At 39.8% G+C, this 13,083-nt stretch overlaps 1 protein-coding gene across 6 annotated transcripts in view; it reads left to right on the top strand.

The window, feature by feature from the left end:
* The window catches only part of GRIK1 (glutamate ionotropic receptor kainate type subunit 1), a 228,942-nt gene that overhangs the window by 104,431 nt on the left and 111,428 nt on the right, over positions 1 to 13,083 (top strand). For all 6 annotated transcript variants that reach the window (XM_054047872.1, XM_054047911.1, XM_054047888.1 and 3 more), the window contains exon 3: positions 2,045 to 2,302. In XM_054047872.1, coding sequence (XP_053903847.1) covers positions 2,045 to 2,302 — 258 coding nt within the window. The remainder of the gene's footprint in view (positions 1 to 2,044; positions 2,303 to 13,083) is intronic.

Genomic DNA, 13,083 nt, shown 5'->3' with positions numbered 1-13,083 from the left:
AACATACATGCAGACTAAAAGGCAAAAATTCATTTGGGACTGTCACTTTTTCCTTGGATACAGCCTAATCATTCATTTCTAGAAGACACCCTCAAAGTACGCTAAAAGTCCATAGACAGTAGTTGAGTTCCCTGAATTAAGACACTGTCACAAAATGTGATGGAAACAAGACTAGAAAAAAGAGCCATAAATCACCAAGGATTGAGGATGTGCTTTGCAGTTCATTCATTAAAACAATGTGGGTTACTGTAAAAGCAAATGCATAAGATAAGTTTGCTAGAAGGCAAGCTCAGGATTACTGCAATAGATATGCAGACCCATATTATGAGGCTTGTTAGGAACAATGACTTGCTGACACCCTTTCAGATGTCCAAATTATTAGTATATTTGCCTCATAGCACTCAATGTAATTTATTAGTCAACTGAAAAAACAACAACAACAACAAAAACAGTGAGCCGCTTCAGACAAAACATAAAATTCCCTTGTAATTTTTTCTTTGTAGTTTTTCTTGTTAATTTGCCTTTCAAATATCATTTCTGGACTCATGCATACGACATAGGTCGTGGTAGGTTTCGACAGACAAAGAATTTCAGATTCCATATAAAGATCCTACATTGTAGCTACTGAGAACTAGATCTAATCAAAAGATTAGAAATACTGTTAAACTCATATTCCAAACCACATAAAATAAAAATGTTAACTTTTTGTCCTCATAAAACATTGACAGCATCTTTATCATTTAGACATCAATAACCACAATCCTTTAAGAAGGCTTGCAAATTAAATCTTAGAAAGCCATGTTTCATGCTGTGTGTGTACATAGTGCTGCTCATTTGTAAGCTGAGAAAAGAAAAAGTGCTTGATTTTCTGTCACATTGGACTAGTATCACAGATCAAAATATTAGTAGAGAAGAGCTCAGTTCATTGTAAGTGTTTGGAAATTTTAAGCATTTCAAGTAATTGCAGTTTATTTTATGTTTGTTCAACGTTTCCACCAAAGAATCAGATCACTGCAGGCCACACAGAATGGTTTCACCCCAGTCCATAAAGATAGAAATATTTGCAGCTAGATTTCTATCACATACACAAGAGCTGTGAATTTTGTTGCATTTTAGAGTGATTAGGCTGAGGAAAAGAGGAGAGGAACAGAGAGGTGTAGAGCAACATGGGGGTGGGTTTTTCTAGTTTATCGCTAGAAATAGTATATGTTATGGTGATTGGAGTAAAGGTATCCTGCTTTGATATGTTTTATATCCAGAATAATCTTATTTTTTTTTCTTATGATATCACTGGCCTGGGCCTGCTCTTGTTAATTTCAATTGGAATTTTGCTCTTGACCCCAGTGGGAGCAAGAGTGGATCGAATATGCATTACATCATCTTGCATTTAAATTACTTCATTGCTAGAAGACAACATTTGCTTGACATTTTAAAAAATGAATATACAGATGTGCAGTGAATCTCCATTTCCCTTTTTATTAGTAGCAATGTCCCTGACCCTTAATAGTAAACAGCAAGAAATATACACCACGAATCACAATGCCCTTGCCTCTTTATAACTCTTTGGCTTGAAATTAACAAACTAACTCATTTTGATAGCAGTTTGCCGATCATCTAGGGAACCTTTATAGTGTCTGTTGCATCTAAATGAATCTCTCCATTGTCACTCTGCCATGAAACTTAATTCATATGACATTCATTTGACATATAGGTTGTCAGCATAGCTCTAGGTTTCTCCAGGATAACACTACAGTGAGTGAGGGATTTCAGCTCAGTTTGATGAAAGGTAATGAAGTAAAAGTCATCTTATTTTTATTTGCAGCGAGTTGATTCTGTGCTATACTGCTCATCAGTTGTGAAATGTAAAGTATCTATAACGCAGGTGCCTTGGGGAACTGGAGAGCAGCGTGGTCACCCATTCGCAAAAGCATGCCTTTCAATACATGGAATGTACCACAAAACCAACCAAACAAAAAATGCAGCACATTATCTGACTTTGTAGATCATTTACAGCTGTTTTCTCCCCTTCCTCTCTCTTTCTCAGCATGTGACCAGCTTGCATTTGGTGTAGCTGCACTGTTTGGACCCTCCCACAGTTCCTCGGTCAGTGCGGTGCAGTCTATTTGCAATGCTCTTGAAGTTCCACATATACAGACCCGATGGAAGCACCCTACAGTGGATAACAAAGATACATTTTATATCAACCTCTACCCAGACTATGCAGCCATCAGTAGGGCAATTTTGGATTTGGTACTATATTACAACTGGAAAATAGTGACAGTAGTATATGAAGACAGTACAGGTACGTAACTGTTGGAGCATGATTATATATAAAAATATTTTGTTTAATAAAAACTGAACGTAGTAGGATGTGGCACATATGGGAGAATTCTCCTAGGATGTAGTGTAGAAACTGATCACTTGACACACTTTTACAGGTTTTCACTTGGTCAGAATTCAGAGCTGCACATTCAAGTGCTATCACCCTCATGGTACCAGCTGGTGCTTTGCGTACAGAAAGAATATGGTTTGACCACAGCTATAAAATGACATTGTGCTTTTCATCACTGAGAACAATAATACAGAATCAAATAGCTAATCTCCATAGGCTGTGCTGAGTAATAGTTTGTCTGAATATGCTCTAGGAATTAATTTGGGGAAGTTCTATGGCCTGCGTTACACAGGAGGTCAGACTAGATGATCACAATGATCCCTTCTGGCCTCGGAATCTATGAATGACAGATTGAGAATCGCACTGATGCCTAGCTCACCTGGAAATAATTGTATGTAGAAGACTACAGTTGAGTAACTCAAACTGAAGCCCTTTTAACATGGCTGATCTCTGTGTCACCCGAAATTGTGCCCTGAAATCACCAGCCTGGTTAACAAGTGAGTATATGAAAGCCAGGCTGTGAGTTCTCCAGTTGCTGCTGATGCTGCTCCCCTAGGAATGAAATACAGATGAACATATTCCTTTTGTGGTGAAGCCCCCTTCCCCACATGCACAATGGGGTTAATGGATGACACTTTCATTGCTGTACACTGGGACAGGGCTGCCCGGAGGGGGAAGAGGGGACAAATAGGGCATTTTGACCCAGGCCCCGGGCCCCGCAAGGACCCCCACGAGTATGTTGGAGGCTCCCCCCCCCCGCCTCCTTCTTCCCCCATCCCCCGGCGTCTCAGCACGCTGCATCCAGGAGCGGCCCTGGTGCACTGCAGCGCCTTGGCTCCAGCGCTGTCTGGGGCCGCTTCTGGACACAGGGGGCTGAGGCTCCGGGAGAGGGGGTAAGTGGCATGGTAAGGGACCTGGCACGGGGCCTGGCACCCCTCCCCTGACCCCATCCCCCACAGCCCTGACCCCCAGCTCCAAGCCCAGCCCCTCTGAGCCGGGTACCTCCCCGACCCCATCCTCCCCACAGCCCTGACCCCCAGCTCTCAGCCCAGCCCCTCTGAGCTGGACACCCCCCTGACCCCATCGCCCCCACATCCCTGAGCCCAGCCCCTGTGAGCTGGGCACCACCCAACCCAGAGCCCAGCTCCCCACCCAGCCCTGGGCAACAGCAGTACCACCCCCAGGCAGCAACAGCCCATTGGCACCAACCATCACCATCACCCAGCAACAGCCCATTATGTAATTGCAAATGTATAAATACCATTAAAGCATTTAATGTTTTTAAATAATGTATTTAGTGTATTTTCAAATTATTACAAATTAATTTTTGAATGTATTTCACTGGTTATTTTTTACATTTCCAAATACATGTTACTATAGTATTGCAACTTTTTTTTTATGGAAGGGGTCCCCGAAATTGCTTTGCCCCAGGCCCCCTGAATCTTCTGGGCGGCCCTGCACTGGGATACCTTATAAGATCAGTATCACTAGCATGTATCCTTTTGTTCAGTGAAGCAAGAGATTTGGGGAAACTTTTGCCTTCCTGGGAACATGGTGAAATGTTTCCAAAGGTGGTGAAAGACTAGGAATTTTCCCTGGTTACTATTTAGGAATTTTTGAATATTTGAAAGAGACTGGATTTGCAATTGACACTGATTATCAACCCATTCAGACCACTGTGGCATATGTTAGCCACCAGGTTGACAAAATCTAAAACCAATTGGGAGGGCCCCGGAAAAATGGGCACCCCTGTGTACCCACCCACTCCACCCTGACCCCATTTCCCCAGCAGGAGCGTCAGGGGTGAGGGCGGAGGGGACTGCAGGCGGAAGGGGTAGGGAGGGGCCCCCACTTGCACTGGCCCAGGGCCCCAACAAACCCCTAATCTGCCTCTGAGCAGGCATAGTCTCAACTACAGTGCAGACACAGGCTTCAAGGTCAGGGTCTGCAACCTACCTGTTGCAGGAAAAGTGTATATGCAACATTCCATTTACAGCTCATAGAAATTTGCAAACTGTCAGATCGCAAAACATAGGAACTCCAACCAAAAAGGGATACAGGACACATTTTTTTTCATAGGGCACCCCAGAGACTCAGATGAAATGACATTTAAGGGCAACACCCATAAATCACAAAGGTGATTCTTTACCATGCTTCTAAAAACAATGCAGAGGCCAGGGGAACTGAACTGACTAAATCACACTTGCATTTTAGACAAATGCAGCACACTCATATACACTCTCTTCTCATTGTAAGCAAAAAAACAAACAAAACAAAAAATATCAAGGCTGAAGTTGCATCGCCTCAGCTTCCAACAGCCAGTTGAAAGTAATCCCATTTTAAAGTCTTTATTCAGTCAAAAACCTCTAAGTTACATTAGTTAAGAGCTTTGGCTAAGAAAATGCTTCAGGGCTGAGTCCACTACCAGCACCCAAGGAACCCTGGATACATCCCTGTCTCTCTGGAATTCATGTGAACTGGTTCTTATAACACAGCAGGAGGAGGGTGGAGACTTTAGCAACACAGTCCCTGCCACCCCAGGGGTCAAGGTATTAAGCTTACAACTTTAGGGTGGGATTTTAAAAAAGTGCTCCATGTTAGCCTAACTCCAACATCAATGGCACAGTTACGCTAAGGCTTCGTCTTCACTGCCAGAAATGATTGCTTTTATAGCAGGATAGCTAACCAGCATTGGCTATCACTCTAAAATCTGAGTGGAGATAGGGCACTGTATTTTTATTGTGAGGTAAACTACCATAGGTGAGATCAGCTATAGGTTGGTGTATAGCAGTGACTTCACCTAGTTTACCTCTCAGTAAAACCACACTGCCTTGTTTCCACTAGGATTGTTACAGTGGGATAGTTAATGTACATGAGTTATCCCACAGTTTTAAAAAATCCCATCTCTTTTGCAGTGAAGACATAGCCTAACACTAAGCAATTTTGAAACTCTCATCATTCATCTGTCACAATCCTCCCCTCCCAAATGTGGTATTGCACTGCTGACTATATAGGACTTAATTTTTTTCTTTTCCTATTGTCTAGAAAGATAGTGGGGCTTTCACACCTCTATACAGGCATTCAAGTGGTGTCTAAATAGATCCTTTGATACTCATTCTGTACAATCCAAGTATCTTACTATCGACCACAAAGCCTTTAAATGGGATGCTCAAAACTGATACCTTCTATTATAAAATGTATGTCATGAACACAGAATCCTTGCTAACCACATCTGGAGTTTTAAGAACCATACTTTTATCTTGATTTTTATACTATCAGTGGCAATACAAAGGACAAAATTATTATTTCAGATCACATTGCAGATCTCAACATGAGTATTCTTACAGAAGTTACAGATTTTATCAAGTGGGCGAGAGTACACAAAGAGGGAAAAACAGACTGGGTTTACTGTAGTGGTCATGTTCATTCCCAGTAAGGTTATTGTAGCTCAGCAGCATTTTGTTGGATTCACAGGACAAGATGTCAAAATATATTTATGGATATATAAATGTAAATTTATGTTTCAATCTAGCAATATATTATCCAATTAGCATTAAAAACATTTAAGTGTTGCTTACTTATGTTCCAGAGATGATTAATGTTAAAGAGATTTCATCTGCAGAGATATTTACATGTAAATGAATAATCAATCATGACATTAAATGGGAGTCGGCAGAGCAAACAAGTCAAGTATGATCAATAAAAGACGCCACATTTGGATTCTGAGCAGGAATAATACTGCTTGGCTCGGGTTTTTTTTTAAATTACTACACTATAAAAAGAAAAACTTACTAAGCTGCAGGAAAACAGCAAACCTCATTTTTTCTTAGAAATTAAGTGTACATTAAGAGCACTTTTAGTCTTACTTATATTACAGTTGCACCTAGTATTGTGCTAGATACTATTCAAACACACAGTAAGTCCCTGCTCTGAAGAGCTTATATTCTTTCAAATGGACAAGACAGCCAAATGGTTGGAGGGGGAACAAAGGCACACAGTGATTAAGTAATTTGCCCAGCAACACAATGCGGCTTAATAGTGTCAGGAGGTAGCCTTGTTAATCTGTATCCACAAAAACAACAAGGAGTCCAGTGGCACCTTGAAGCCTAACAGATTTATTTGGGCATAAGCTTTCGTGGGTAAAAAACCTCAGATGCATGGAGTGAAAATTACAGAAGCAGGCACCACCAGAGGACCCAACCACATCAGCCACACCATCAAGGGCTCAGTCACCTGCATGTCTACTAATGTATATGCCATCATGTGCCAGCAATGCTGCTCTGCCATGTACATTGGCCAAACCGGAAAGTCCCTCCGCAAAAGAATAAATGGACACAAATCGGACATCAGGAATGGTAACATACAAAAGCCAGTAGGTGAACACTTCAATCTCCCTGGACATTCTATAACAGATTTAAAAGTAACTATTCTTGAACAAAAAAACTTCAGAAACAGACTTCACAGAGAAACAGCAGAACTAAAATTCATTTGCGAATTTAACACCATTAATTTGGGCCTGAATAGGGACTGAGAGTGGCTGGCTCATTACAGAAGCAGCTTTGCCTCTCCTGGAATTGACACCTCTTTATCTGGGAGTGGACAACATCCACCCTGATCGAATTGGCCCTGTCAACACTGGTTCTCCACTTGTGAACTCCCTTCTCTTCATGTGTCATTATATAATGCCTGCATCTGTAATTTTCACTCCATGCATCTGAAGAAGTGAGGTTTTTATCCACGAAAGCTTATGCCCAAATAAATCTGTTGGTCTTTAAGGTGCCACCGGACTCCTTGTTGTTAATGTGGCTTAATGGCTGACCTGGAAATAGAATCCAGGTCTCCTGACTCCCAATCCATTGCTCTACTACACAGTCTCTCCAATTACTTATTTGTCAGAACTCTTCAAATATTCTTCCATGGAGCTATGCTATTTTACACCAGCTGAGGAACTGGTTCCTAATCTGAAGCACCAATCATGACATGTTTTAGATAAAACTGGACCTTAATGATATTAGTTCAGTAAATAGATCAAAGTAGATAATTTCTGTTTGCATTTGTTTGTTTAGGCCCAGGTTACCAAGTAATCTAGATTGCTCTGTATGACTGCCCCACCTTCATCATTATTTATCATTCTGCCAGTCTTAGTGTCATTCACAAATTACATCAGCAGCGATTTTATATTTACTTCCGGATTGGACCTAGTACCGATCCCTGCAGAACCCTACTAGAAACACCACCATTTGTTGATGATTTCTCAACCACAACTACTTTTTGAAATGTCAGTTAGCCAGTTCTTTATCCATTCAGCAGATGCTCTATTCATATTGTACAGTGTTAATTTCTTAATCAGTCATGCGATACTAAGTCAAACACTTCACAAAAGTCTAAGTATATTATATCTACAGTTATCTTTATCAACCAATCTTGTAATTGCCTCAAAAAATAAAATCTGGTCTGTTTGACAAGACCTATTTTCCATAAAACCAAGTTTACTGGCATTAATTATATTCCCATTCTTTAATTCTTTATCAATTGAATCCCATACCAGCCTTTTCATTATTTTGCTTGGAACTGATGCCGGGCTAACCAGCCTATAGTTACCTGGGTCATCCCGCTTGCCCAATTTGAATACAGGCACAACATTAGGGCTACTCTGGAATTCACTCACTTTCCCAAGATTTATTCAAAATTAACACCAGCAAGCCAGAGATTGCCACAGCCAACTCTTTTAGAGCTCTGGGATGTAAGGTATCTGGGCCTGCTGATTTAAAAATGGTGATCACTAATAGATTGGAAAGTACTTCATCTTCGTAATGTTATATGAGTAGACCATTCTGCTTCTTTCCAAGTATAGAACAAAAGTATTTATTGAAAACTTTGCTTCTTCTACATCATCATCAACAACAATTTTACCCTCTCCATCTAATAATGCGCCTATACACTTCTAGGATTTCTTTTTTCCTAATATAAATTTTAAAACTTCTTATTGTCCTTAATCCTGCCAGTCACAGACTTTCCCCTGACATCCTTAGCTTTACTTATCAACTTTCTGCATGTCATAACTCCTAATTTAGTGATTGCTATCTATTTTCTCATTTCCCATTTGTTATATATTGCTTTTTTAGTTCTAATTTCTGGCTTCACTTTGCCACTGAAACACAATGGGCTTTTAGCCAAAGTTGTCCTCTTTCTTGATTGAGAAACTGGGCTCTTTGGTCATAGAATCATAGAATCATAGAATATCAGGTTTGGAAGGGACCTCAGGAGGTCATCTAGTCTAACCCCCTGCTCAAAGCAGGACCAATCCCCAACTAAATCACCCCAGCCAGGGCTCATGTAAAAGCTTCTTAAAGAGCTCCCAATATTCATTCACATTTTTCTGTCTAAATTTATCCTCCCAATCAATTTTGTGTAATTTTCCTCACCCTTAGCCCTTTTGAAGCATATCTATATATTAGTGGTCGAGACTGTCCTTTGTTCACCCTTACTGAATATAATCAGGCCACAAGGCAACCATCAACTTCCAGTCTAGTGATGAATTCATCTTTATCTGTCATAAAGTCCAAAACAGAATTACCTCCTGTTGGGTACAATACCTATTAAAAATCTCCAATGACAGAATTCCACAGCCTCCTTGGAAGCCTAGTCCAGGGCTTAATTATCCCTTGCTGCAGATTGGGCCCATTACTTCTTGTTCTACCTTCAGTGGACATGGAGAACAACCAATCACAGTCCTCTTTAGAGCAGCCCTTAACATATCTGAAGACTGTTATGAGGTGTCTCCACCTTCTTTTCCTCAAAAGTAAAGATGTCCAGTTTTTTTAACCTTTCCTCACAGGTCAGGTTTTCTAAACCTTTTATGTTTTTTGTCCTTGTCCTCTGGACTCTTCAATTTGTCCATCTCATTCTTAAAGTGTGGCACCCAGAACTAGACTTTTTAGCAACTGAATCATATTGTTGTCTCATATTTGTGATCCATTTTAAACCCTAGATCCTTTTCTGAAATATGACTGCCTAGCTAGTTTTAGCCCATTTTATAGTTGTGCAATTGATTTTTTCCTCCTTAGGTATATTACTTTGTAGTTTTTATTGAATTTCATCTTACTGAATTCACACCAGTTCTCTAATTTCTCAAGGTCATTTTGAATTCTAATCCTGTCCTCGAGAGCACTAGTAATCCCTCTGAGTTTGGTGTCATTTGCAAATGTTATAGTCATACTCTCCACTCCATTTTCTGAGTTATTAATGAAAATATTTAATAGTACTGGACCCAGGACAGACCTCTCTGGGACCCCACTAGATATGCCCTCCCAGTTTGACAGCAAACCATTTATAACTACTCTTTGAGTATGGTCTTTCAACCAGTTATGTACCTACCTCATAGTCATTTCATCTAGACTTGCATTTCCTTAGTTTGCTTATGAGAATGTCATGTAGGATTGTGTCAAAAGCCTTTTTAAATTCAAGATATATCTACAGCTTCCCCCCATCCAGTAGGCCAGTGACCCTGAGGAAATTAAGTCAGTCTGGAATGATTTGTTCTTGAGAAATCCATGTTTGCTATTCTTTATAACCCTATTATCCTCCAGATACTTACAAAGTGATTGTTTAATAATATTGTTTCCAGTGTCTTTCCAGGTATTGAAATTAGGCTGACTGATCTATAATTCCCCGGGTCCTCTTTTTTCAAGAAAGTTTCTATGTTTGCCCTTCGCCTGTCCTCTGGGACCTCATCCATTCTTTAGGAGTTCCCCAAAGATAATAGTTCCAAGATTGCTTCAGCTAGTTCCTAAAGTACCTTAAGATGAATTTTATCAGGCCATGATGACTTGAATATATCTCAGTTTATCTAAATATTTTTAATCTGTTCTTTCCCTATTCCGGCTTGCATTCCTTCCCCCCTTATTATCTGGTCACTATTAATCTGGTTAGTAAAGAAGGAAGGAAAATAGGATTTAAACAGCTCAGTATTTTTGATGTCATCTGTTATCAGCTCTCCTTCCCTGCTGATCTGCACTTTTCTTCATCTTTCTTTTGTTCCTAATATATTTAAAGAACCTCTTCATAATGCTTTTTATGTCCCTTATAATTGGCCTGGGACAGCAAACCGCGGCCAGTGGGAGCCACGATTGGCCGAACCTGCGGACACGGCAGGTAAACAAACCGGCCTGGACCGCCAGGGGCTTTCCCTGAACAAACGGCGGACCGGCTTTGAGAAGCACTGCCCTAGATTTTCTTTCCATGGGATCTTACCTATCAGTTCTATACAGTTTTGAAAATCTGCTTTTTTGAAGTCCACTACCTTCACTCTGTTGATCACACTCCTTCCTTTATCATTTCGTGATCACTTTCACCCAAATTGCCTTCAGTCTTCAGAATTGCAACCAATTCCTCCCCGTTAGTCAGAATCAAGTCTAAAATGGCTCTCCCCCGGTTACTTCCTCCACCTTCTGAAACAAGAGGCTGTCCCCCATACCATCCAAGAACTTAGACACTTTGTGTTTTGCCAAATTACTTTTCAAACAGATGCCTGGGTAGTTGATCTCTAGGTAGTTAAAGTCCCCCATTACTACCAGCTCTTTTGTTCTGGATATTTCTGTTATTTGTTCTAGAAATACCTCACATTCACCTACTCCTCCTATTGATTTGGTAGTCAATAGTAGACCCCTATTGTAACATGCATTTGCCTTATTAGCACCCACATATTTATAAAAGAAAATTTTGTTATTTCTAAAGATTTTTTCTTTTCAAAAATATCAGAGCATATTTCCGCAATAAAGAATAAGGCTATGGTATGTTTGAAATGTTTAAACAAATCTGATTTAGAAAAAGGTTGAGGTCAAATAACTCAATTTTTTTGGAGGTGGAGGTAAATGAAACAAGACCCACACCATGATACATACAATCAAATTGCTACCATTTACTAATTTATATGCTGGTGGGTTGAGTTTGCCTTCTCCAGCTATGATTTTCTAATTCTCCTGGGGGGATCATTGTTATATTGCTCTAAGATTAATTAATTGTCAGGGTGCATAAAGCTTTTTATATAAGCTTTATCTCCTCTTTTCTACTGTTTAAATCTAATTAAATAATTTTCCTGTGTTCAAACAACCATAAACCAGGTGGTCAAAGAACGAGTGTGTGAAATTTCAACCAAGAAGTGATTTATTCAGAAAATTATGCACTCCAAGGGTTTATAAAAACAGTGCCTCTTCAGCAGTAACTACAGCATAGCACCTGCTACTTTCACATTCTAATACAATTTTAATTAAAAAAAAATCAGTTAGTCCTTTTAGTCAACTAGACACATACAAACATCATCCTATGAATGGAATGCCAAATTCCAGAGTTCAACACTCAACTTCTATCAAACTTCTCAGTGAATTTTAGGTGCAAGATACAGAGCTTCCTTCCTCAATACTCCTGAAGTATTTGTACTGACTTTTGAATTAATACCCTATTGTGTGTTAATTCCTCCCGTTTTCAGCAACGGTTCTACTATATTTCAAATAGCCATGGGGTAAAAAATACTACTTAAATGTTCTGATAAATGAATCCATGAAAGAAATTAAGAATGCAACTGTTCAGGATATAATTTCCATCCCTTGGAATTACACACAATATCTTTAAGATATGGCCCTTCTTAATCCACATAGCTAAAATTCTCCTCTGGGTCCTCATTATTTCACATCTTGACTACTGCATCCTCTTCTTGTCTGGTCTTATCAAGCACCATCTTTCCTACGTAAATCCATTCAAAATGTTGCTGCAAAAATCATTTTTCTGGATCATTGCTTTGACTATGATATTACCCCTCTGTGCATCCTTCCATTGACTCCACATCAGGCGTATACCACATTTCACATTTTTTTCCTTCACTATTCATCACCTACCCCCACCTTACCCATCATTTCTTATATGGTATAGAACCACAGACCCTGGCTCCATTTCACCAACATCACCAGCCCTGATTGCTAATTTGTTAACATTTTCCAAATGCAGATTGAGCTTTTGAGATATTACCACAAAAGAGACAGAGCCTGAAATTCTAAGTGCTGCATTTGCCCAGCTAATACACTTCAATTTTTGAAGTTGAGAATTGAATACCATCACAATTTGATGATATTCTAGGTTTTGAGGTGGGGGAGAAAGTGTAATTTCTCTCACACACTTTTCTTTCTAAAGATATTTCTCTTTGCTGTTGATTACTTCCAGTCACTGTTTGTGGAGTTTTGGCTGTTCTTAAAATAGTAGCTGCTTTCAGACATAAGTGCTTCTTCAATTTCTTTGTTCCCCTGCAGCTGCACCTTGCCCTTTCATTTGGCCCAGAATACTTAGCTACCGTTCCTAGAAACTTGGGTGGGGGAGGTCAGGAATGAAATACATGTTTGTTCTGGTTTTTATTCTGCTTTTACATTAGAAAGACCACAGACATCAGTGGGAGCCTACATTTTCCACCGTACATTCTGAGGGAGCTGGGCTGTTTTCCTCCATCCCTGCAATATGGAGTCATTTTCTCCAGCAAATCCCATTCTTGTTCCCACAGTTCACCTACAACTGTAGTATAATTCCTGTTGCTACAGAACACATTTAAACAAAGAAATAATGTTTGAGCTCAGGTATTATTGTTGGTACGAAGCTGTCGATGCACCAGAAATGATTTTTTATGAATCTCAATTTTTCTTTGTTAA

The sequence above is a fragment of the Malaclemys terrapin genome, chromosome 1 (genome assembly GCF_027887155.1).
Source record: "Malaclemys terrapin pileata isolate rMalTer1 chromosome 1, rMalTer1.hap1, whole genome shotgun sequence".
NCBI classification, from domain to species: domain Eukaryota; kingdom Metazoa; phylum Chordata; order Testudines; family Emydidae; genus Malaclemys; species Malaclemys terrapin.
The sequence above is the reverse complement of the archived record's forward strand: the minus strand, read 5'-3'. Positions and strand labels throughout refer to the sequence as shown.